General features: G+C 50.5%; 1 protein-coding gene across 4 annotated transcripts in view; it reads right to left on the reverse strand.

Moving 5' to 3' along the window:
- Positions 1–18788, reverse strand: part of TMEM44 (transmembrane protein 44) — a 34933-nt gene extending 16145 nt beyond the window's left edge. For 2 of the 4 annotated variants that reach the window (XM_021070072.1, XM_005670078.3), the window contains exons 1-8: positions 18359–18788; positions 16069–16195; positions 13871–13964; positions 12723–12889; positions 12440–12526; positions 7549–7719; positions 5739–5867; positions 1816–1920 (exon numbers count right to left, since the gene is read on the reverse strand). In XM_021070072.1, the coding sequence (XP_020925731.1) occupies positions 1816–1920; positions 5739–5867; positions 7549–7719; positions 12440–12526; positions 12723–12889; positions 13871–13964; positions 16069–16195; positions 18359–18495 (1017 nt within the window). In that variant the 5' untranslated portion in view covers positions 18496–18788. The remainder of the gene's footprint in view (positions 1–1815; positions 1921–5738; positions 5868–7548; positions 7720–12439; positions 12527–12722; positions 12890–13870; positions 13965–16068; positions 16196–18358) is intronic. The other 2 variants (XM_021070073.1, XM_005670082.3) reach the window with 2 other exon arrangements.

Genomic DNA, 22537 nt, shown 5'->3' on the forward strand with positions numbered 1-22537 from the left:
CAAAGAGGAACAAGATGTAATTTACATGTAAGAGACCCTTCCGGTTGCAAATGGGAGGGGGTGGGACAAGAATACCAGTGAGAGGACAACCAGTTAGGAGGCTCCTGGATCTACTTTAAAAGTATTTACAAGGCTCACAAATGGATGAAATGGGCACGGGCATGACGTGAGGGGAAGAGGGGCTCCGGGTTTGAGCCACTGCACGGGCAATGGTGTCGCTCACTGACAAGGGGAAGATGGTGACAGGAGCCGGAATCCAGAAACCCGTATCGGGCACGGAATGTATGAGATGCCATGTGGTGACGATGAGGAGGCAGCTAAGACTGGAGCTGTGGGAGAGGAAAAGGATGGAGACACAGGCGGGGAAAACGAGCCAGAGCGGGCAGGTAGGGCTGTGGAACGGGAAGAGTGTACACGGAGAGGGAGCCCTCTTGGGGCGAAGCTGCGGTACTGCAACCTTGAAGTGCGCTCGCCAGGAGGAGCTGCAGAAGTGACAGGGAAAAAGACCAGTGAGCCAGCAGGAGTGACAGGGAAAAGACCTGTGCAGGGGAAAAACCAGGACAGCCCAAATCAGAAGAAGCTAGTGGTCAACTGAGTTAAACCTCAACAAGGACAGAAATGACCCCAGGATTTAGCAATAGGGAGGTCACTGTAGCCTCGACAGGAACAGACTTAGTGGGGTGTGGAACATGGAATGGACATCTTGTCACCTCTTTCCCTCTCCTCTCCAAGGCTCTTCCTCCTGGGGACCCACATGCAGGCCAGAGGCATCTAGAGCCCGAGGTCTCTCCAACCCCACAGTCTCACTGCCCCCACTGCTCTACCTGCAGCTCTGCTTCTCCATCTGCTTCAGCCACACTACCTCTCTCCTGGACTTAAAACTGTCCCTCACTGACTCCCTTGCTTCTAGTCTCCTCTCCCTAGTCTGCTCCTCACCCCAACACTGCCTGAGCGATGGCTCTAAAATGCACCTCTGGGAGTCCCCATTGTTGCTCAGTGGAAATGAACCCAACTAACATCCATGAGGATGCTGGTTTGATCCCTGGCCTCACTCAGTGGCTTAAGATCCAGCATTGCTGTGAGCTGTGCTGTAGGGTCAAAGATGTGGATCAGAGGATCTGGCATTGCTGTGGCTGTGGTGTAGGCCGGCAGCTGTAGTTCCAATTCGACCTCTAGCCTGGGAACCTTCATATGCCATACCTGCGGCCCTAAAAAATAAAATAAAATAAATATAAAATAAAATACACACCTGACCTTGAGTCTCTAGTCCTGAAGCCTCCTGGACTCTCACCAGCCTCAGGATGATGGTCAGCTTCTGCACTGTGACTATCTCACCCTTGCCTCCTCTTCACCTTTTTATCCCCAGAACTCCCCTCCATCTGACACCCTCTGTCCCCCATCAAGGCTTTCAAGAAGTCCTTCCGGAGTTCCTGTTGTGACTCAGTGGTTAATGAACCTGACCGGTATCCATGAGGATGCAGGTTCAATCCCGGGCCTCGATCAGTGGGCTAAGGATCCCGCATTGCTGTGAGCTGTGGTGTAGGTTGCAGACGCAGCTTGGATCCCATGTTGCTGTGGCTGTGGTGTAGGCCAGCAGCTCCAGCTCCAGTTCGACCCCTAGCCTGGGAACCTCCATATGCCGCAGGTGCAGCTCTAAAAAGACAAAAAACCAAAAAACAAAAAAAACCTTCCTTTTTTTAATGCTTCCTTGACTTATCCTAATCCTCTGGCAGTTAAGTGTCACCTCCTCCAGGAAGCCTTCCATGACTACCTCCCACCCTTCTGAACACCCAGATTTGGCCCATGGCCACTCACCTGCTGCACTGGCTCAATGGTCAGCTCCATGTAGCGACTGATGGCTGCCATCTTCTTGAGTGGTTTGCAGTGCGGTAGGGTGGTGAGAGGTACCCAATCTGAATTCTTTGAGTGGAGGTGGAGAGACAGAAAGGGGAATTCTTAAAGTCAGGAAACATTTTCTAAAACAAGGTCCCAGGAGTTCCCATCATGGCACAGTGGTTAACGAATCCGACTAGGAACCATGAGGTTGCAACCCTGCCCATGCTCAGTGGTTAAGGATCTGGCGTTGCCGTGAGCTGTGGTGTGGGTCGCAGATAAGGCTCGGATCCTGCGTTGCTGTGGCTGTGGTGTAGGCCGGCGGCTACAGCTCTGATTCGACCCCTAGCCTGGGAACCTCCATATGCCGCGGGAGCAGCTCAAGAAAAGGCAAAAAGACAAAATAAATAAATAAATAAAACAAGGTCCCATTTTCTTCAAAAGAACCCCTACAGTATTTTTTCTGTTCTTCTATGGCACATCTCAGTTTCTGCTTCCTAAAAGATATTTTATGTCTCTCTGAGGTCACAGAAGGTGGGTGGTTCCCAAACTTAGCTACACAGTGGAATTTCCTGGGTTTCTTTCTTTTTTTTTTTTTTTGTCGAGCTTATGGCAGGAGGCCAGAGATGGAAACTGCACCTTATCTGTGACTTGAGCCAGCAGTGACAACACTGGATCCTTAACACACTAAACCACCAGGGAACTCCTTGCCTGAGCTTCTTAAAAAACGAAATAGGTGGTGCTTAGCTCTCACCTGCCCCCCATCCAGACATTCCGACTTAATTGGTATGGATGTGACCTGCTGAGTTTAAACACCCTCCCCCCCAATGATTCTGAAGTATGACAAAGTTTGGGAATTACTTAAGTGGGTGCTAAATAAATATTTTTGGAAGGAAGTGGTTCCTTTTGTGGCTTGGCGGTTAATGAACCCGACTAGGATCCATGAGGATGCGGGTTCGATCCCTGGCCTCGCTCAGTGGGTTAAGGATCTGGCGTTGCCGTGAGCTGTGGTGTAGGTCATAGGCATGGCTCGGATCCCAAGTTGCTGTGGCTGTGGCTATAGCTCTGATTAGACCCCTAGGCTGGGAACTTCCATATGCCGCAGGTGCAGCCCTAAAAAAGCAAAAAAAAAGTGGTTCTTGAATTTTACTGTGCATCAGAAGCACCCAGAGGACTTATGAAAACACCCTGAGTTTAGGATTTGATTGAGCTGGGTTGAGCCTAGAATGTGAATTTCTAACAAATTTTCAGATGATGCTGGTCCAGGGATCACACTTTTAGAAGCTCTGTTAGAAAGACTGCTAAAGAGATCCAGAAGGCTCTACTTTCTCTCTTCATAATACTATACACACAGGGTTCTCTTTAAATATTTTAGCTCCTTATTGGGATATAATTTCACGTAAGTTTCTAGAATGGAGTGAAAATAAGATCTCATTAGAGCCTTCATGGAAACTTGGATCTTTGGTCCAAGCACCTGTATCACTTTTTTTCTTTTTTTTTTTTTTTTTTTCCTTTTTAGGGCCGACCTGCTAGGGGTTGAATCAGAGGTTCCCAGGCTAGGGGTTGAATTGGAGCAGCAGCCGCCGGCCTACGCCACAGCCACAGCAACATGGGATCTGAGCCTCGTCTGTGACCTACACCACAGCTCAGGGCAACGCCAGATCCTTAACCCACTGAGCGAGGCCAGGGATCAAACCCACATCCTCATGGATCCTAGTCCAGTTCATTAACCACTGAGCCACGAAGGGAACTCCCTCTATCAGCCTCTTTACTTTGATTTTCTATTTCATTAACTCAACCAGATTACACAGTTAAGACTAGAACATTTGGAGAAGTGGATCCAACTCACAGGTAGTCTCTCTCTTTTTTTTTTGGCCACACCCTGAGGCATGTCAAACTTCCCAGGCTAGGAATCAAACCCGGAGCCACAGCAGCAACCCAGGCCGCTGGAGTGACAATGCTGGATCCTTAACCCACTGCACCGCAGGAGAACTCCAAAAAGCTGATTTTTAAAGTGGTGTTTACAATAACATCCATCCTTTATAATTACGTCATACCAGTAAATGTATATCGCCATCTTTTTCTGATTTAATCAAGTGACTCCTGTAAGTAAGCAGAGCTATGCTGAGGCAATTTGTCTTTGTTAAAAATCCTTGGTTGCAGGAGTTCCCATTGTGGTGCAGCAGAAGCGAATCCAACTAGGAACCATGAAGTTGCGGGTTCCATCCCTGGTCTTGTTCAGTGGGTTAAGGATCCAGCGTTGCCTTGCGCTGTGGTGTAGGTCACAGACGCGGCTCAGATCCCTCATTGCTGTGGCTGTGGTGTAGGTCATCAGCTACAGCTCCAATTGGATCCATAGCCTGGGAACCTCCATATGCTTCGGGTGCAGCCCTAAAAAGACAGACCAAAAAAAAAAAAAAATCAGCTTTTTAGCAATACCAACTTAAAAAAAAAAAAAAACCTGTGATAGTGATGCTATGGATATCAAAGAGGCAGGCAAAAGTAGGAATGTAAGTTTTTATGAAATGAGGGCAAAATACATTACTTTTTTTTCTTTTTCTTCTTGCTTTTTAGGGCCACATCCTCAGCTTATGGAGGTTCCCAGGTTAGGGATCTAATCAGAGCTGTTGCTGCCAGCCTACACTACAGCCACAGCAGTGCAGGTTCCGAGCCACATCTTAGACCTACACCACAGCTCATGGCAATGCCAGATCCTTAACCCACTGAGCAAGCCCAGGGATCGAACCTGTGTCCTCATGGTTGCTAGTCAGATTTGTTAACCACTGCATCACGAAGGGAACTCTAAAAGCACATTACTTTTAAACTTACATTAATTTATATGACCTTAAATATACATATGTAAATTACTAAATAGCTTAAGTGGGACTGCTTTATCTAAGTTGTTAAAAATATATTCAGGGAGTTCCTGAATACATATATATTCAGGACTTAGCCCTGTGGCTTAGTGGGTTAAAGATCTGGCATTGCTGTAGCTGTGGAGTAGCTTGCAGCTTCAGCTTGGATTCAGTCCCTGGCCTGGGAACTTCCATATGCTGTGGCTGTGGCCAAAAACGGGGGGAAAATGCAAGTTCATTCAGTGATCAAAAGAACTTAAAAAATATTTTGTACCTTGGAAAATGGAGGATACTCTTTATTCAGGGTGCCCTTAGTGTTGGTCATAATTATAGTTTTTTAAAGAGACCCTCCAAAATAAAAATAAAAAATAAATTCTTAAAAAAGCAATAAATATATAAATAAATAAAAGGAGTTCCCCAATGAGGTTGTGGGTTTGACCCCTGGCCCCGCTCAGTGGGTTAAGGATCTGGCATTGCTGTAAGCTGTGGTATAGGTTGCAGATGTGGCTTGGATCCTGCATTGCTGTGGCCGTGGTGTAGGCCAGAAGCTGTAGCTTTGATTCGACCCCTAGCCAGGGAACCTCCATATGCCACAGGTGTGGCCATAAAAAAAAAAAAAAAAAAAAAAAAAGGAGTGTCTGTTGTGGTTCAGAGGGTTAAGAACCCGACTAGTAGCCGTGAGGATATGGGTTCAAGCCTGCCTTCTCCCAGTGGGTTAAAGATCTGGTGTTGCAGTAAGCTGCAGCATTGGTTGAAGATTCAGATCAGATCTGGCATTGCTGTGACTGTGGTATAGACCAGCCAACTGCAGCTCCAATTTGACCCCTATTCTGGGAACTTCCATATGCCACAGGCATGGCCCTAAAAAAGAAAGTAAAAATAAAAATAAACAAATAAATTTAAAAAGCGACTGACTGGTCAAGCTCAGAGGGTCCCCCAGATTTCCAGGCCCAGCCCTGGTGAAGCTGGCCACCTCTGCCCACACCATACACAAACACTGCTGAGCCCGCCCGCAGCTGGCCAGCAGTGAGACCTCGCCTCGGTCCTTGCCTCCTGGTTTTCTTCCTCCTTCTCTGCACAGGTCAAAAGGGCTTGGGTGTCAGGGCTCTCTCTGGTTTCAGAGGCAAATCCCAAGGCCTGCCTCATCTTGCTCTTCATCACCCAGGAAAGGAAAATGATCTGAGAAGTGGAGTTAAGGTCCAAGAGAGCAGAGAACTTCAGCTGCCCGGCGCTGCCTTCCCCCCTCCCCCGAGGGCTCCGCCCTGGGCTGGCTCTCTCCCTCCCCAGATCATCCTGCCAGGTCGGTCACACAACAGACTCAAGCACATCTGAGGACAGGGCTGGGTCCCACTCTCTCTAGTTCTCATCCCCCGCCCTCTTCAGGGCCCAGCGCCCAGCCAGACACCACGTCTAACAAGCACTTAGTAAACATTTGATAAACAAAAGGATTTTGAAAGACACCTTCCTTTGATTACAGGGGCAGCGTTCACAGTGCATTGAATAATGTCCTCCCCAAATTCATATCCATCGGGAAGCTCAGAATGTCACCTTTTTGGGAAACAGGGCCTTTGCTGATATAATGAGTTGTAATGGATTAGGTGCACCCCAAACCCCATGGCAGAAACCTCGTAAGAAGAGAAGACACACAGAGATCCAGAAATGGAAGAAGGCCGGGTGAAGATGGAGACAAATTAAATTGATGCTGCCAGGAGTCAAGTACACCAGGAGCCACCAGAAGCTGGAAGAGGCAGGAAAAGATTCTCCCCAGAGCCTCTGGAGACAGAGGCCCCTGCCTGGATTTCAGGCTTCCAGCCTCCACTGCTGAGAGAATAAATACCCTTTGTTTAAGCCATCAAGTTTGTGACAAGATGTTACATACAGCGGCCCAAACAAACTCAAACGGTGCGTGAGAAAATCCATTTCTGGACTATTTATGCTAAAGCCACAGGTTCTTCAGAGTTCCTGTCATGGCGCAGTGGAAATGAATCCAACTACGAACGATGAAGGTGCAGGTTTGATCACTGGCCTCACTCAGCGGGTTAAGGATCCAGCGTTGCCATAAGCTGTGGTGTAAACCCCAGACTAAGCTCGGATCTGGCATTGCTGTGGCTGTGGTGTAGGCCGGTGGCTACAGCTCCGATTAGACCCCTAGTCTGGGAATCTCCATATGCCATGGGCGTGGCCTAAAAAAGAAAAAAAGAGAAAAAAAAAAAATCCACAGGTTCTTCACCACCACCCCCTCCCTACACAGCACAGCTGTTACCCACTGTCCACCCGCCACTGTCTGAGCTTAGCTTGCCCTTGAGGCCTTCACATCAAGGTCACTGGGGTGTCAGCATATCAGGCAACACCCCCCTGGGATCAGAAGGGGGCTCAGTGATCAGAGGAAGGACAGCCCTTGTCAGCTTTTCTCTGTTTCCCCAGCTCCCGCCCCTCCATCCCCCTGGGCTCCAGCACCAAAGAGAACAGAAAGCCATGTTCATCTCTGAACAGCAGGTCCGCCTGCCAAGCTCCTCCCAGCCTGTGAGAAAGGAGAAGGCAAAGGGGGGAAGGGGTTCACGGAGGCAGGACAGCCCAGGTGGGGAGCAGCACTGAGCCTGGAGCCTGGCTCTTCTGGGCCAGAAGTTTCACCATCCCCTCCGCTGTTTCACAGAGCTCCAGTCAAGAGAGATTTCTTCTTATGGAAGAAACAAAACAAGTCCACAAATTGCACATGGAAATTGTGCCCGCCTACCCCGGGGTTCGAACCACCACCCTGGCTATCGGGAATGAATGCCTTCTAGCAAGAGGGGGGGAAGGCCTGGAGGGGCAGGGAGGAGATGAGACACAGGCACCGAGCCCCGGGGCCTGGGGTGGATACAGCAAGGTCCAGCGCCGCACGGCCCAGGGAGGTCAGGAACCAGGGCGTGGCCCGCAGCAGGTACTCAGGCTGCCGGTCATGGGCCACGATGGCCGAGGCGTAGAGGAGGCCAGCCAGCGCCGACAGGAGCCGGGTCCACAGGTGGATGGAGGGAAATGTCTTACCCCGGCACTGGGCAGAGAGAGGAGGGGGCTGGGCCGGGAGGAACACTGCCACCCCCCAGCTCCCAGAGAGCTGATTCTAAGCCCAGGCTCCTTAGTGACAAAGAGGATCAGAGGACAAGCCCTCTGCCTATGGCCAGTACCCAAGAGTGCTACTTCTGTCAGGCATCAAGCTGCTTCCTTTGTCTGGTGAACTCCTATTCATCCCTCAGAACCCAGCTTAAACTTAACCCTGGCAAATCACCATTTACCACCTCTACCCTAAGAGGAGCAACTAACTCCCTCTTCTGGGTCCCTCGCATCAGACATATCCCTCTACGAGTGCCTTTCACTCTGATCAGGACTTAGTGCCTTACACATCTATCTGCCCAACAGACAGAGGGTTCCCGGGAGCAGAGCTAAGGTCCTTGTCATCTCAGTGTCCTGGCAGGAGCTCGTGAATGTGAGCAGAGAGAGTGTGAGGGAGATAGAATTATGGAGATTCCAGGCCTGACCCTTCTCTTCCTGGGACCACCGATTCTGAACTAGGCCAGACAGAAAAGTCAGGAGAATTCAAGATAACACTCCAGAGATTTGGGGGCCAAGGGGATATTTTTGGAGAATGAGTAATGGAAATATTGGTTTTTTAAAAAGAAAACATATGCAACATCTTTTTTTTTTTTTTTTTTTTTTTTTTTAGGGCCACATCCGTGGCATGTGGAGGTTCCTAGGCTAGGGGTCGAATCAGAGCTGTGGCCGCCAGCCTACCCCACAGCCACAGCAATGACCGATCCAAGCCTCTCTGCAACCTACACCACAGCTCACAGCAATGTCGGATCCTTAACCCACTGAGCGAGGCCAGGGATTGAATCCACATCCTCATGGATCCTAGTTGGATTCTTAATCCACTGAGCCACAATGGGAACTCCTATTTTCTCCACTTTAATTTAAACTCTCAATCACATCTCCCTCTGCATTTCTTCAAGTTTTGTTCCCGGGCCTCCCTGTTTGTAGACTGCACCCCCTGAATAGACGGCTCCCGGTCAGGGAGGATGGTTTCACCTGGGCTGCTGGAGCAACACCCCTTCCCACTGGGCCTCTCCACCTCACACAGTCCAGGCAGCACCGCTAGGGCGAGAAGTCTTTGGGGTCCTCTAGCCCATCTACCCCCATTTTACAGAGGACATTGGGGAGGTGACTTGCAGGGCCAGGCTGGGACCTGGGCCTTTTGCCTCTGGATGAGGCCAAGCTGGGGGAGCCCTGTGCTCTCACTCCCGTGCCACCCTGTGCCTGGTGCCCCCTGACTCACAACTCAAGCTCTTCTCAGGGTCTGTACCAGCACCTAGAGGGTTCTATTGGCTGGATACATAGTAGGTGCTACAGGCATCACCACTTAAAGGCTGAAACTGGCCTGGTGACTCCAGACGTGGCAGGATTTTCTCCAGCACACGTGGGCCTGTCCAGCAGGTCAGGATAGAAGGCTGACGACCTGGCAAATCCATGCTGGGGGCTGGAAGTGGCCATGCCTCAGGTGCACCTGTAGCAACCATGATTCCTGGTGTTGTCAGCACAATGCTTCACACCCCTTGTTTCATTCAAGGACTCTTGGAGTTCCTGGAAAAATGGAAACTTCTCCCACCAAAACCACCCAGCCAGGCTGCTCCTCAGCGTCCCCACCAGGGGTAAATTAGGAGTGACTCCTGGGGGATCCAGGGTCGGAAGCTGTTCTGGATCAGCTCCCCATAGCACCCCATCTCTACTGGCTTTCTCCCTAATGAGGGAATCCAGCTCTGGGCTCTTATCCATGGGACCAGAGACATTCAGGGCTGGCAGCTCCTCCAGAATTGCCCAGCTCAGCCCCAGTGCAATCTCATTCTATCTTCTTGCCAAGGGGCCATCAGGCTTGAATGCCTCTAGTGACAAGGAGCCCACTACCTCATAAGGCAGGAGTAATTATACTGCATACTCTCAACACACCAGGCCCTGGGCCAAATGTCTCACCCATGGAGGTCGTCCTTGCACTGGATGGGAAACAGCCTGTCCAGGAACCTCTTGGTTATTGGTTTCAGCCTCAGGCCTGGTTCTGTTCTCCGAGATTGCAAAGAACAAGGCTGTTCTTTCTGCCCCAAGATAGCCCTCTGTTTCCTGCATCGATAAGCTTCCTTTCTTTCTAGGCCATATACAGTCACTCATTAAGACATGTCTGCCAGGAGTTCCCATCATGGCTCAGCGGAAACAAGTAACCATGCGGATGCGGGTTCGATCCCTGGCCTTGCTCAGTGGGTTAAGGATCCAACATTGCTGTGAGCTGTGGTGTAGGTTGCAGAGTGGCTTGGATCTGTCATTGCTGTGGCTTTGGCATAGACCGACAGCTATAGCTCTGATTCGACCCATAGCCTGGGAACCTCCATGTGCCACGGGTAAGGTCCTAAAAACAAATTAATTAATTAAAAATAATTTTTTTTTTTTAAAAGAAGTGTCTGCTGGCACCTACCACGGGCAGACCCCAAGCACCTGGAACACAGTGGGAAATAGAACAGAGACGCCCCTGCTCTCCCAGGGCTGATGCTCTGCTGGGGGACCAAGCAGCACCCTGGTAAATAACTAAAGGAGCTAATTTCAGGCTGTGATTAAAGCTATGAAGAAAATGGAGCAGAGGGAGGGACGCAGAGGTGGGGCTGGCCTAGGGCTATGTTAGGGGATGGTTTTATGGGTTGAATTGTATCGCCCCGAAAGATGCTGGAGTCTCAACCCTCAGAGCTAGTGATGAGCCCCTATTTGGAAACAGAGTCTTTGTAGATGATGAGGTTAAACTGAGATCATTAGGGTGGGCCGTAATCCAAAATGACTGTGTCCTTTTTAAGGCCACACCTGTGGCACACGGAGGGACGTTCCCAGGCTAGGGCTCAAATCGGAGGTACAGCTGCCTGGCCTAGGCCACAGCCACAGCCATGCAGGATTCAAACTGCATCTGCGACCTACCCCATAGGCAATGCTGGATCCATAACCCACTGAGCGAGGCAGGGATTGAGCCCATATCCTCACTGAGACCAGTCAAGTCAGGTTCTTAACCCTCTAAGCCACAATGGGAACTCCCAACTGTGTCCTTATAAAAAGGGGAAAGTCAGACACAGGAGCCTATGGAGGGAGGGCCTGTGAAGACAGACACACAGGGAGAACCCCACCCAAATTGTGGAGCTGTGTTGCCACCAGCCTAGGAGCTACCAGAGCTTGGAGAGGGGACTGGAACACATCTTTCCCTAGTGCCTTCAGAGGGAGCGTGGCCCTGCTGACACTTTGATAGCAGACCCCTGGTCAGACAGTATGTTTGTTTTTCAAAGTGTGTGCTACTTTGTTAGGGCAGCCATGGAGACAGTCACACAGGTGGTCAGAGCGCTGCAACAGCTCCTTCAAAGGTCTTCCTGTGACTCGACTTCCCAGCCCCCTGGCCACTCTGGAGACGAATCCCAGGGGTGGCTGAATGGAGTGCTGTGCGCCCCTTTCTCCCCTCCCCTCATCTGGAGATAGTACCTTAGTTGATGTGGCCCTGTGTCCTGTGCGGTTTCTGGCTGCAGCTCGTACAAATGATCAACTAAGTCAGTCCTAAGTGCCACCCCTAAGTCCTGTTCTTCTGGAATTGCTATTAAACTGCAGTGCTCTTGGGCAAGTGACTGTTTTTTGGCTGCACCCATGGCATGCAGAAGTTCCTGGCCAGGGATTGAACCTGAGCCACAGCAGTGGCAACACTGGATCCTTAACCCCCTGAGCTACGAGGGACCTCCAGCAAGTGATTGTTTTAGGACTGAAGGATGGGCTGCCACATTTCCAGGGTCAGGCCTGGCCATTTTCACGCGTCCATAATACGTGGCTCGTCTGCAGGTGCTCGCCTGCCTCGGGGGGCCTTTCCTGTGCTCCCCTCTGCCCCCAGTGCCTTCCCCTCGCCTCTGCCCCCTCAGACCCCGCCCTGCCTTCCTTGCCAGCCTAACCCTCCCCAGCACCCAGCGCCTCGCAGGGGGAACAGTTTCCACCCTCACCCATTTGAATAACGTACGAGGCTTCTTTCCCTCTTCCAAAACCCCAAACATCTGATTATCTTTCTTAGAGCATTCAAAGATCCTGCTTTCCATTTCTGTGTCTTCTGTGAGACGGTGAGCTCTCCGAGAGCAGACAGGGCATCTCGAGTCACGTCTGTTTCCCCCATGGGACCGGCCAATGCAGGGCTTCCCTCACCCCAGATGCCTAGAAAATATCTGCCAACCATCTCGGATACACAGACCCCAGGAGCCGACTGATTCTTAAAAATCTAAAACCTTGTCATTCCTTAATGGGAAGCCTGTCCATCCAAACTCAGGGGCTCTTTTCTGAGCTCCTGCTTTTCATTTGCTACAAGAAATGGAAAGAGGGGGGTGGAGGGGGGATGTGCTTGGGCTGTGGGATGGAAATCCTGTGAAATTGGGTTGTGATAATCATTATACAACTACAATGTGATAAATTCGTTGAATAATAAAAAATAAAATAAAAATAAAAATAAATGGAAAGAACACAGGACACTCTCCCCATCAGCCTCAGGAACCCCCCTGAGGCCTGGGGTCGCCTGCCCACTGCTGTCCCCTGTCCGTGTGCACGTGTGCACATGTACACACAAACACACAGTGACACCACCTCTCTACCCAGTGACCTGGAGCTGGGAGGAGGCTCCCAGATGCCCTACGACCTGCCAGGGGGACCCAGACTCCCAGCCCCAGCCTCACGATTCTGGAGAGTGCAGGCATCCGGGAAGCCCAGGAGCCGAAGGCTGCGATGATGCCCAGCAGGTAGCCGAGGATTTCAGTGTTGTCCTGAGGGAACAGTGATGCCCTCAGCACCTGAGGAGATGCCCGTGCGCCCCAGGCCCATCCTCTTCTGCTTCTAGAAGGTTCTTCCCAACAAGGCCTAACCCTGACCTCCCATCCCCAGGGCATCTGTTGGGACCGTAAGGAGGGGAGGGGCCTGCATTCCCCCACATCACATGCCTCTGAGCAGGCTTGGCCTCACCTGTATCAGGCTTCCCAGGAGCCTCCGCTGCGGCCCGGGGATGGGGCCTGAAGCCTTCGGGACCACGGCCCACACTGCCCAGCCTGGGCCCAGGCTCAGCGGCAGGACCAGGGCAAACACACTGGCCCTGAGCCGCTGCCTCCTCTTCCTCTCCCGGGAGCCCCCACCTGCAAGACACCAAAATCCCACAGGGTGCCCGGGATCTGGAACTTAACAGAGAACCGCGTGGGAAGAACTGGCACTGGCCCAGCCCTGAGGGCAGGACGGACGCCCACATGGCTCCATAAGCCAGACCCTCCCCACCCTTTAAGGGCATGTGGTTGTGCATCCCAATCCCCCATCCTATATCCCAGCCCCCACCCCCACCCCCTCCCAGTGCTCTTCCCCATTCTCAGTCCTCTCATAGTGGAGAGGCAGGGCAACACTTTCCTGTATCGCATGCATCTGTGTGCACAGTGTCGCTCGTCCTAGACTGGAGCCCTGAGGGCAGCCACTGTGCCCTGGCAGTTGTATAATCTACACCAGAGCCCGCCTGGCACAGAGCGAGACAGCTCTAAGAAGCACCCTCCTCCTCTGGGTAACATCGAGCAGCCGAGGGCGTCGTATGTTACTCCCTGAGGCAAGCATTTCCTTTTGGGACAAAGGTCTGAGCATGCAGCTGCCCCTTCTCAGGAACATCCCAATTCCACATACTCAAGGCTACTCACTCCATCTGAGTCACTTCCAGCCCCCGTTCTGCCCGAGGCGGCCCAGGTCCATTCTGGGCACCCATTTCCGGAAGTGGTGGGACTTTGCTTGGAGCCCCGAGACAGGCACAGTGAGTATCACGGCTCATCCCTGAAGCCCTGCAGGCTCCCTCTTCCTGGCCTCTGCTGTGCTGCTTTCCACCTGGAATGCCTTTCCCTGGGGTCCCAATTCCAAAGTCACATTCTTCCCTGATGCCTGCACCCTCTCCGCTCCTCTGGTGGCCCACCATGTGCCCACACCCCCCTCACGAGCAGCAGGAATTACCATTTAAGGCTCTGTCTCCCAGGGCTGGCTGAGGCCAGGGAGCTCGCCCACTATCTATGCCTGGCAGGAGCCTATGGTGCGCTGAAAAATGAAATGAATGGATGGATGAAGACAGGAACAGACAGCAGCACACTCACCTGAATTAGACTTGAATCCAGAGCCGCAGACTGGGAAGAGAATGGACACAAAATTCACCAGGTCAATAGCTGCCAGGTAGGCTCCTGTGAAGACCTAGGAGCAAAGGAAAGACAGCCTAAGTGTTCAGACATCTTTCAGCAACTACAGCATGTCTCATTCTGGATCTCTTCCACCACATGTGTTCCACTGATGTTGGGCTGCCAGGACAACCTCCAAGCAAGAAAGGCTGATTATCAGCTCCATGTGACTGATGAGGAGATGGGGTGCTTAAGTGACCCATCCCATTATGCAGACACCCGTCACAGAGATGGGACAAGAACCCAGTCCCCCAAGCCCTCCACTGTACGGTGTGGTCTCTGTTGTGCAACTGTGGCCTGGCCACTGAACCTCTCTGGGCCTCAGTTTCCTCATCTGTAAAGCAGGAATAATAACAGCACCTCCCTCCTTATTAAATAGATTATATGAGCCAATACATGGAAAGTGCATAGGCCAGCCACTGGGAGAAAATAAAATACACCTACCCACAAATGCACCAGCTACTGACAGTATTGTTGACACCTAAACAATGTGGGGGTTGGGGTGCCATTTCTCTTGCAGTGGAAATTCTGAGCATAACTTTACAGTTGGGCCTCTGTAGCCATGGTTTCGCATCCATGGATCATGTAGTGCTGTAGTGTGTATTTACTGAAAAAACCCACACGTAAATGGACACACAGTTCAAACCCATGTTGTTCAAGGGTCCACTGGACTTAGTGCTTTTTTTTTTTTTTTTTTTTTTTTGTCTTTTGTCCTTTTTTTTAGGGCCGAACCTGTGGCATATGGAGGTTCCCAGGCTAGCTCATGGCAACACCGGATCCTTAACTTTAACCCACTGAGCAAGGCCAGGGATGGAACCCTCATCCTCACAGATGCTATGTCAGGTTCTTAACCCACTGAGCCACAATGGGAACCCCTAGAGGATGACTTTAGAGAGGTTATTGAACCTCTCTCTGCCTCAGTTTCCATCTGTGTAAAACAGGGATAATGAAAGCGCCCATGTCATAGGATGATTTGAGGATTAAATGAGTTAATACAGGAAAAGCCCTTACTGCCAAATACATAGTTAAATATTTAATAAATATCAGCTATTATTATTGCGCTTGAGCTGAGCCTCATTTCCTTCTATCAGTTAATGAGAATGGGCTCCTGAAATGAAAGATGATTTGCTTCTGTGAGACTGCTGCTCAAAGCAGGTCTAGAGCTCCCCAAATCTGTGTCTATCCACGGGGCTGTCTTCCTTCACTGGGCAGCACAAGGCCAGGATCACGGATTCTCCTTAGCATGTGCGTTTCAGGACAGGCCCCTTCTACACAGATCTGTTTGCAGGCCTAGACTTTGGAAAAGACTTGAAACTGCTTCTCACTTGCTCCAAAGCCCACATCACCATCTAGGAAAGGATTCAGACACCCCTGCATGAGCTGGGGCTGGGCCCCAGGCTCTAAAAACTGTAATAGCAACAATCCCTGTTTATTGGGCATCTACTATGTGTCAGCTGCTGTTTTAAGTGATGCGGATACAGTAGTGACTCAAAAATGTTTGCCTTTATGGAGCTGATATTCTTGTAGGGGTTAACATGCATTAAGCAATAAACATAAATAAGTTGATGATATATTAGGGGAAAAACAGGATGAGAGGGTCTGGAGCACCTAGTAGAGGCCGGGCACAATTTTAAACAAGTGTTCAAAAAAAAAAAAAAAAAGATTAAAAAACCGAAAAAGAAACAGGTGTCAGGGAGGGTTTGTCAAAAGGTGATAGAGTTTTTTTCGTCTTTTTTTTTTTTTAGGGCTGCATCCTCAGCATATGGAGGTTCCAAGGCTAGGGGTCGAATTGGAGCTACAGCTGCCGGCCTACACCACAGCCACAGCAACACCAGACCTGAGCAACGTCTGTGACCTACACCATAGCTCACGGCAATGCTGGATCCTTAACCCACTGAGCAGGGCCAGGAATCAAACCTGTGTCCTTGTGGATACTAGTCGCGTTCATCACTGCTGAGCCACAATGGGAATTCCCAAGAAGGTGATTTTTGAGCAAAGATATGAAAGGAGGTAAGCATCGAACCATGTGGGTATTGGAGGAGCAGAAAGACCAGCAAGGGCACAGGCTCTGAGCTGAAAATGTGCCTTGCCTGCCGCTGGCACCTGTGAGCACAACACACCTGGATTGTGAGCTGTTTGGCCAGAATCGCACCTATGGTGTCACACAGGCTGGTCAGGAGGCAGCACGCAGCACACAGAGCCGACTGGTCCTGGCCGGGTTTCCTCCCACATCTCAGATAGAGAAGCCTGTGGGACAGACAAAGGTATAGACAGAACACAGAGATGTGAGTTTGGGTTCCCAAAGCAGGTATCTGAATGGGTAATTGTGACTTTTCGTCCTTGTGAATCATTTTCTTCCCCAGATATTCAGCACATGTCTTTTTTTTTTTTTTTATCTTTAGGGCTGCATCCTCGGCATATGGAGGTTCCCAGCCTAGGGATTGAATAGGAGCTGTAGCCGCCAGCCTACGCCAGATCCTTAACCCACTGAGCAAGGCCAGGGGTCGAATCCGCAACCTCATGGTTCCTAGTCAGATTCGTTTCCGCTGCGCCACAACGGGAACTCCTCAGCAGGTGTTTTTGACCACAGTTTACAGATGGAAAAAGAAAGAAGCCCATGGCAGGGGCCAGACCTCAAGTGAGGAATTCCTTTCCTCCTACAAACCTGGCTGCCTCAAGTTTGCCTCAACACCCACCACCCAGTGTTGACAAATTAGCTGTCAGCTTTTATTTGTTGAAAGGAAACCGGAGGGTTATAAAAGTCACCCAATCACTGCAGTTTAATTGCAGAGCAGAGTTAATTGCCTAAATTAAAAAGGCAACTTGTTTCTTTGAAATTAAAATGAAATCCTCCTCATCCATCTGTGCAGTGAGGGGGCGTGGCTTCTTCTGCCAGCCACGTCCAAGTTGATTTCATTTGGGGGGGCATGTTCTTCACACACCAGAAGAGCAAAGCTCCCCCAAGATGTCATGTCACTTTGGGCTGACCACTCTCTAGCACCCCCAACTGCTGGCTTCTCTCCCTTACTGCCTGCTTTCCACCCACAGACACCCAGGAACAAGCGCAGGATGGTTGCACAGGCTGGAAGGAGCCAGACAGCTCTCTGTCAGCATCACTGATCAGAAAGACTTTGTTCTAGGATTTCCGTCGTGACTAGGGAAATGTATCTGACTAGTATCCATGGGGATGCAGGTTCGATCCGTGGCCTTGCTCAGTGGGTTAAGGATCCAGCATTGCCATGAGCCGTGGTGTAGGTTGCAGACGTGGCTCGGATCCTGCATTGCTATGGCTGTGGTGTAGGCCATCGGCTACAGCCCTGATTTGACCCTTAGCCTGGGAATTTCCATATGCCGCGGGTGCAGCCCTAACAAAAGACCAAAAAAGAAATAGTTTGTTCTAGATGTTTCCCTGCTGCATTTCTATGGAGAAACAGAGGCATGATTGCAGCTCTGGTTCCATCTCCTTTAACCACAAGGTGGTCTCACTCCATATCATTAGAACCGTCTAGCCTTGGGACTAATGGGTGAGGACAGAAGGCTACTGGGTTCTCAAAAGTTCCCAATCATTCCTTGACCGGCCAGACAAAAAAAAATTCATTTCAATGCTCCTATCTGAAAGGAAAAAACTGAGGCGTATGGCAAAAGGTAAGTTAATGCCCAAGGTGAGCCAGGGCTAGTCCTCCCCTGCCAGGGAATACGTGGGTGGCACTGTCCCTGGAGCTTGGACAGGGTGGCAGAAGACCTGGAGGCCATCCTTAGCCAGACCTCACCCTTAGAAGCTCAGTTACCATAACCATCTGGCCAAACCACTGCAGGTGTTGGACAGACCAGGGCAAAGTCTGTGGCCAGTGTCAGATAGTCGCACCCCCTTCTCAGCTAAGACAACCTTGGACAAACTGAGGCCAGAAATATTGAGAAACTTGTCCGAGGTCCTTGCCCTCTGCCAAGGGTTGGTGGCAGAGCTGGAGCTATAATAATGCTGTCTAATGAGCACTTACTAAAACCTTTACCAGGACTAACTCACTAAATCCTCTCAGCCGTCCTGTGAGTTACTATCCCCGTTTGCATGAGGAAAAAGAGGCCCAGGGATTTTACGGCTGGCCCAGCTCACACCGCCAGTCAGTGGAGGAAAAGCTGACAATAGAACCCAGTCTCCGTCCACTGCACCACCCAGCCTCCTTCTGCTGGCTCCCAGCCCAGCTTCCCTGTGCGTGGACTCAGGAAAGAAGTATCTGACTTCAGTCTACGGCAAAATGTTCATTTTGATCCCGGAATTGTGCTGCCTCCGGCATCCTCCCTATGTGGCCCCTTCCCTCTAGGTTTCCAAGTTAGCAGGGTGCAGCGCCCCAGTCTACCCCCGCGGCCTCCCCGGCCCCCTCCTCGGCGCCTCCCGGTCCCGGTTGCCATTACAGCGCGTGGGCGGCGATCCAGCAGGAGGAGGAGCAGATCCACAGGCCGAAGGAGATGCAGACGCGGTGGCGGGCGAAGCAGCGGTCCAGGTAGTCCCAGTTCCAGAGCGCGGGCGCGGGGCTGGGCGCCTCCCCCATGGCTGGCTCGGCTCCACCCCGCCCAGTGCCCGCGCCTTCGCGTGGCCAGGAACCCGCGCGCAGCCTCCTCGGCCGCCCGCAGTCCTCGGCGCTGCCACCCCACGCCCCCTTCTTTGGTTCGGCTCTGCCGTGGCGGCCCCAGGCCGAGCGCACAGACCGCGGGCTAGCGATGGGCGTGTCCAGTTCCCGTCCCGGGAGCCGGCGGCGGCGGAGACGAAAGGAAAAGTTTCCGGGCCCGCGCAGCTCCCTACCCCTGGCGCTATTGTCGGGGGTCCGCGGGCGGGAGGCCGCCCCCTAGCGGCGGGATCTGGGAGCAGCCTCGGCACAAAGGCTGCGGCCCCGCCCCCCGGACAGAGGCCCTGCGAGTGCCCTAGACTCCTTCGCTGTCACCAACCGCCAAAGCCAGCGGCCAGAGCGGAATACAGTGACCTGCCCGCTCATTGTGAGGCACCGTGCCCGTTCATTATTCCACTACATGATCTGAGCCAAACAATAAATACCTCGCGCCCGGGGAGCAGCTTGGGCGCTGAGGATTCCCAGATGAGCGGGGCTTGGTTCACTGGTTAAAATGCCACAAGACAAAGAGGGCGCTGGGAGGCCAGGAAGGAGGAATCAAATGCGCTCCCCTACATCCTCTCTCACCCGCTTTTTTGAGACTATAGCTGCACCCTCTGCCCCCATTCAGCTGCCCAAGCAGGGCTCTGGAGATGTAGTCCTGCAGCCAGGGAGACGCCGTGATCCTTGAGGTCTGTCCCTCCCACCCAGGCACACTGTCACTCAATTCAAGTACACCGTTATTTTTCTTGAGAACAAACCATTATTTCAATTTAAAATTTTGCTTGTTAATTTTAATAACTTTTCTTAAAGGACACGTTTATATATTTTTTTCATTAAAAAATAGCTTTACTGAAATCTCATTCATATACTGTAAAATTCACTGCCCCTCTTTTTGTTTAGCTGCACTTGTGGCATATGGGCCAGGGATCAAATCTGAGCCACAGCTGCGGACCTATGCCACAGCAGGATCCTTAACTCGTTCTGCCACAGCAGGAGCTCCAAAATCCACCCTTTTAGAGAGTGAGGTTCAGTGGTTTTCAGTATATCCACAGCTGTGCAACCACCATCACTGTCTAGTTTTGGAAACTTTCTTTGCCTGTTAAAAAACCTCGTGCTCACTAATGGATACTCTCCGAGCACTCCCAGTCTTACACAACCACACATCTACCTCTGTCTCTATGGAATTGCTTATGCTGGACATGCCTTATAAATGGAATCATCCAAAAGGTGACCTTTTTATGACTTGACTCTTGACTTCTTTCACTTAGCATAGTGCTTTTAAGGTTCATTCATGTTGCAGCATGTCATTTCTTTCTCTTTTCTTCTTCTTCTTTTTTTTTTTTTTTTTTTTGGCTGTGCCCGTGACATGCAGAAGTTCCCAGGCCAGGGACCAAACTCACACCACAGCAGCGACCAGAGCCCCAATAGTGACAATGCTGGATCCTTTTTTTTTTTGCCTTTTCTAGGGCCGCGGCATGGAGGTTCCCATGCTAGGGGTCTAATTGGAGCTGTAGCCAACAGCCTATGTCACAGCCGCAGCAACTCGGGATCTGAGCCACTTCTGCAACCTACACCGCAGCTCATGGCCAACAGCAGATCTTTAACCCACTGAACGAGGCCAGGGATTGAACCCGCAACCTCATGGTTCCTAGTTGGATTAGTTAACCACTAAGCCATGACAGAAACTCCAACAATGCTGGATCCTTAACCTGCTGAGCCACCAGGGAACTCCTGCATGTCATTTCCTTTTATGACTAAAAAAAATCCTTTGTATGGGTATACCACATTTTACTTACCTGTTCATCAATTGATGAACATTTGGATTGTTTCTACATTCTGGCCATTATGAATGTTGCTGTGGAATTTGTTTACAAGTTTTTGTGTAGATGTAGGTTTTCGGTTTTCTTGGGTGTATACCTAGGAATGGAATTGCTGTGTCCTATGGTAACTCTGTGTTTCAGGTTTTAAGGTACTTTGAAGTACTACTGGAATTTTTTCCATAGCTCCATAGCTACACTATTTTACTGATTCATTCTTTTCTTTCCCCCTATGGTTCATTCTTTTTTTTTTTTTTTTTTTTTTTTTGTCTTTTAGGGCCACACTCATGGCATAGGGAGGTTCCCAGGCTAGGGGTTAAATCAGAGCTATAGCTGCCAACCTACACCACAGCCACAGCAATGCTAGATCCAAGCCATGTCTGCAACCTATACCACAGCTCACGGCAATGCCAGATCCTTAACCCACTGAGCCTGGCTTTGAACCTGCATCCTCATGGATGCTAGTCAGATTTGTTTCCGCTGAGCCACAACGGGAACTCCTGGTTCATTCATTTTTAAAAGTTATGACAGGAGTTCCTGTTGTGGCTCAGCGGTTAATGAATCTGACTAGCATCCATGAAGGCGCAGGTTTGATCCTGGCCTGCTCAGTGGGTTAAGGATCCTGCGTTGCTGTGGCTGTGGTATAGGCCGGTAGCTACAGCTCTGATTTGACCCCTGGCCTGAGAACCTTTTCAGGTGGGGGCCTGAAAAGACAAAAAAAAAAAAAGTTATGACCACATGCAGGAGAAATGAAACACTGTTTGTCAGGCATTGCGCTACAAGCTGGGGACACACTGCTGAGAAAAACAGATGTGGTCCCTTCTTCCTTTGTGGAACTTATAGTCCAGCAGAAGAGAGCAATGTTAAATAAGCAATCCAGAAAAGAAAGATAAAAATTGAAATATGTTACTAAACAAAAGGGGTCAAAGTTCAAATACTAAAATGATTAGGATGTAGTGGTATAAAATGGGTGCCAACTAAGAAGATTAAAGGGTTAGATTAAAAGGAAAAATATATGTAAACTATGTTTCTCATAGTCTACATTATTATTATTATTATTTGCTTTTTTTAGGGCTGCACCCTAAGCATTTGGAAGTTCCCAGGCTAGATGTCGAATCAGAGCTTTGGCCCCTGCCTGCACCACAGCCACAGCAATGCCAGATCCGAGTCGCATCTTTGACCTACACCACAGCTCATGGCAATAACGCTGGGTCCTTAACCCACTGAGCGAGGCCAGGGATCGAACCCGTGTCCTCATAAATACTAGTCAGATTCGTTTCCACTGAGCCAAGATGGGAACTCCTCTCATAGTCTATAGACAGCAAATACCTGAGTCTGAAACGTCTGCTTTCTGGTTCTTTGAGGGCTCTGCTGGTGTATGTCCTCTGTGCTGACAAATGGTCATCTCTGCTTTGATTCCCCCTGGGTGCTGACGGCATCCCTCTAACACTGTCTTGCACGTCTTATTTGAGCACGTCTAAAATGAGTCTTGTGATTTTCCTTCCCAAAGCTGCTCACCAGCAGTCTTTCCTGCACAGGTGATTCAGCATCCTGGTTCTAGGGTGGGGGAACGAGCCCAAGTGCCTACCCTCCTCCTCTGTTAGGGCATCTTTCAAGTACAATGAATGCTATCTTTTTACCAGGCTGTGAGTGCCTTGTAACCAGAGTTATTTAATTCCTATCTGTCTTCCTAGCTCAGTGCCTGGCACATAGTAAGGAAAATATTTACTGAATGAAAATATTGATTTTTAAACAAGCCAAAGAAAGGTGGTATGTACTTAAGAACATATTGAAAATGCTCTGGTGACATCGAACATTGTATGTGGGGGCATGTTGGTGAAGGCTTTTAAGAAATGCATGAGCTGGGCTTTGGCTTTGGAGAATGCTTGCTTTTAGCCACAAGACCATGGCACCCGTCCTGCAAAAGCGCTTCTCAGGCAGGAAGAGCTGGCCTGTGGGCACTGGCCACGGCAGAAGTACTGCATGGAGAGTAGGAGGTGGGCGAGAGAGAGGCAATTAGCTGGACCTGAGGGAACCAGGACTTAATCCTGTAGGAAACACTCAGGAGGGTGTATTCTAATCAGCTCCCTCCCTGCCTTAGGACCTCTCCCCAATTCTCCCAGTACCTTGCATAGGGCTGTCCACCTGATCTGCCCTCAGGAAGTGAC

The sequence above is a fragment of the Sus scrofa genome, chromosome 13 (genome assembly GCF_000003025.6).
Source record: "Sus scrofa isolate TJ Tabasco breed Duroc chromosome 13, Sscrofa11.1, whole genome shotgun sequence".
In the NCBI taxonomy this organism is placed as follows: domain Eukaryota; kingdom Metazoa; phylum Chordata; class Mammalia; order Artiodactyla; family Suidae; genus Sus; species Sus scrofa.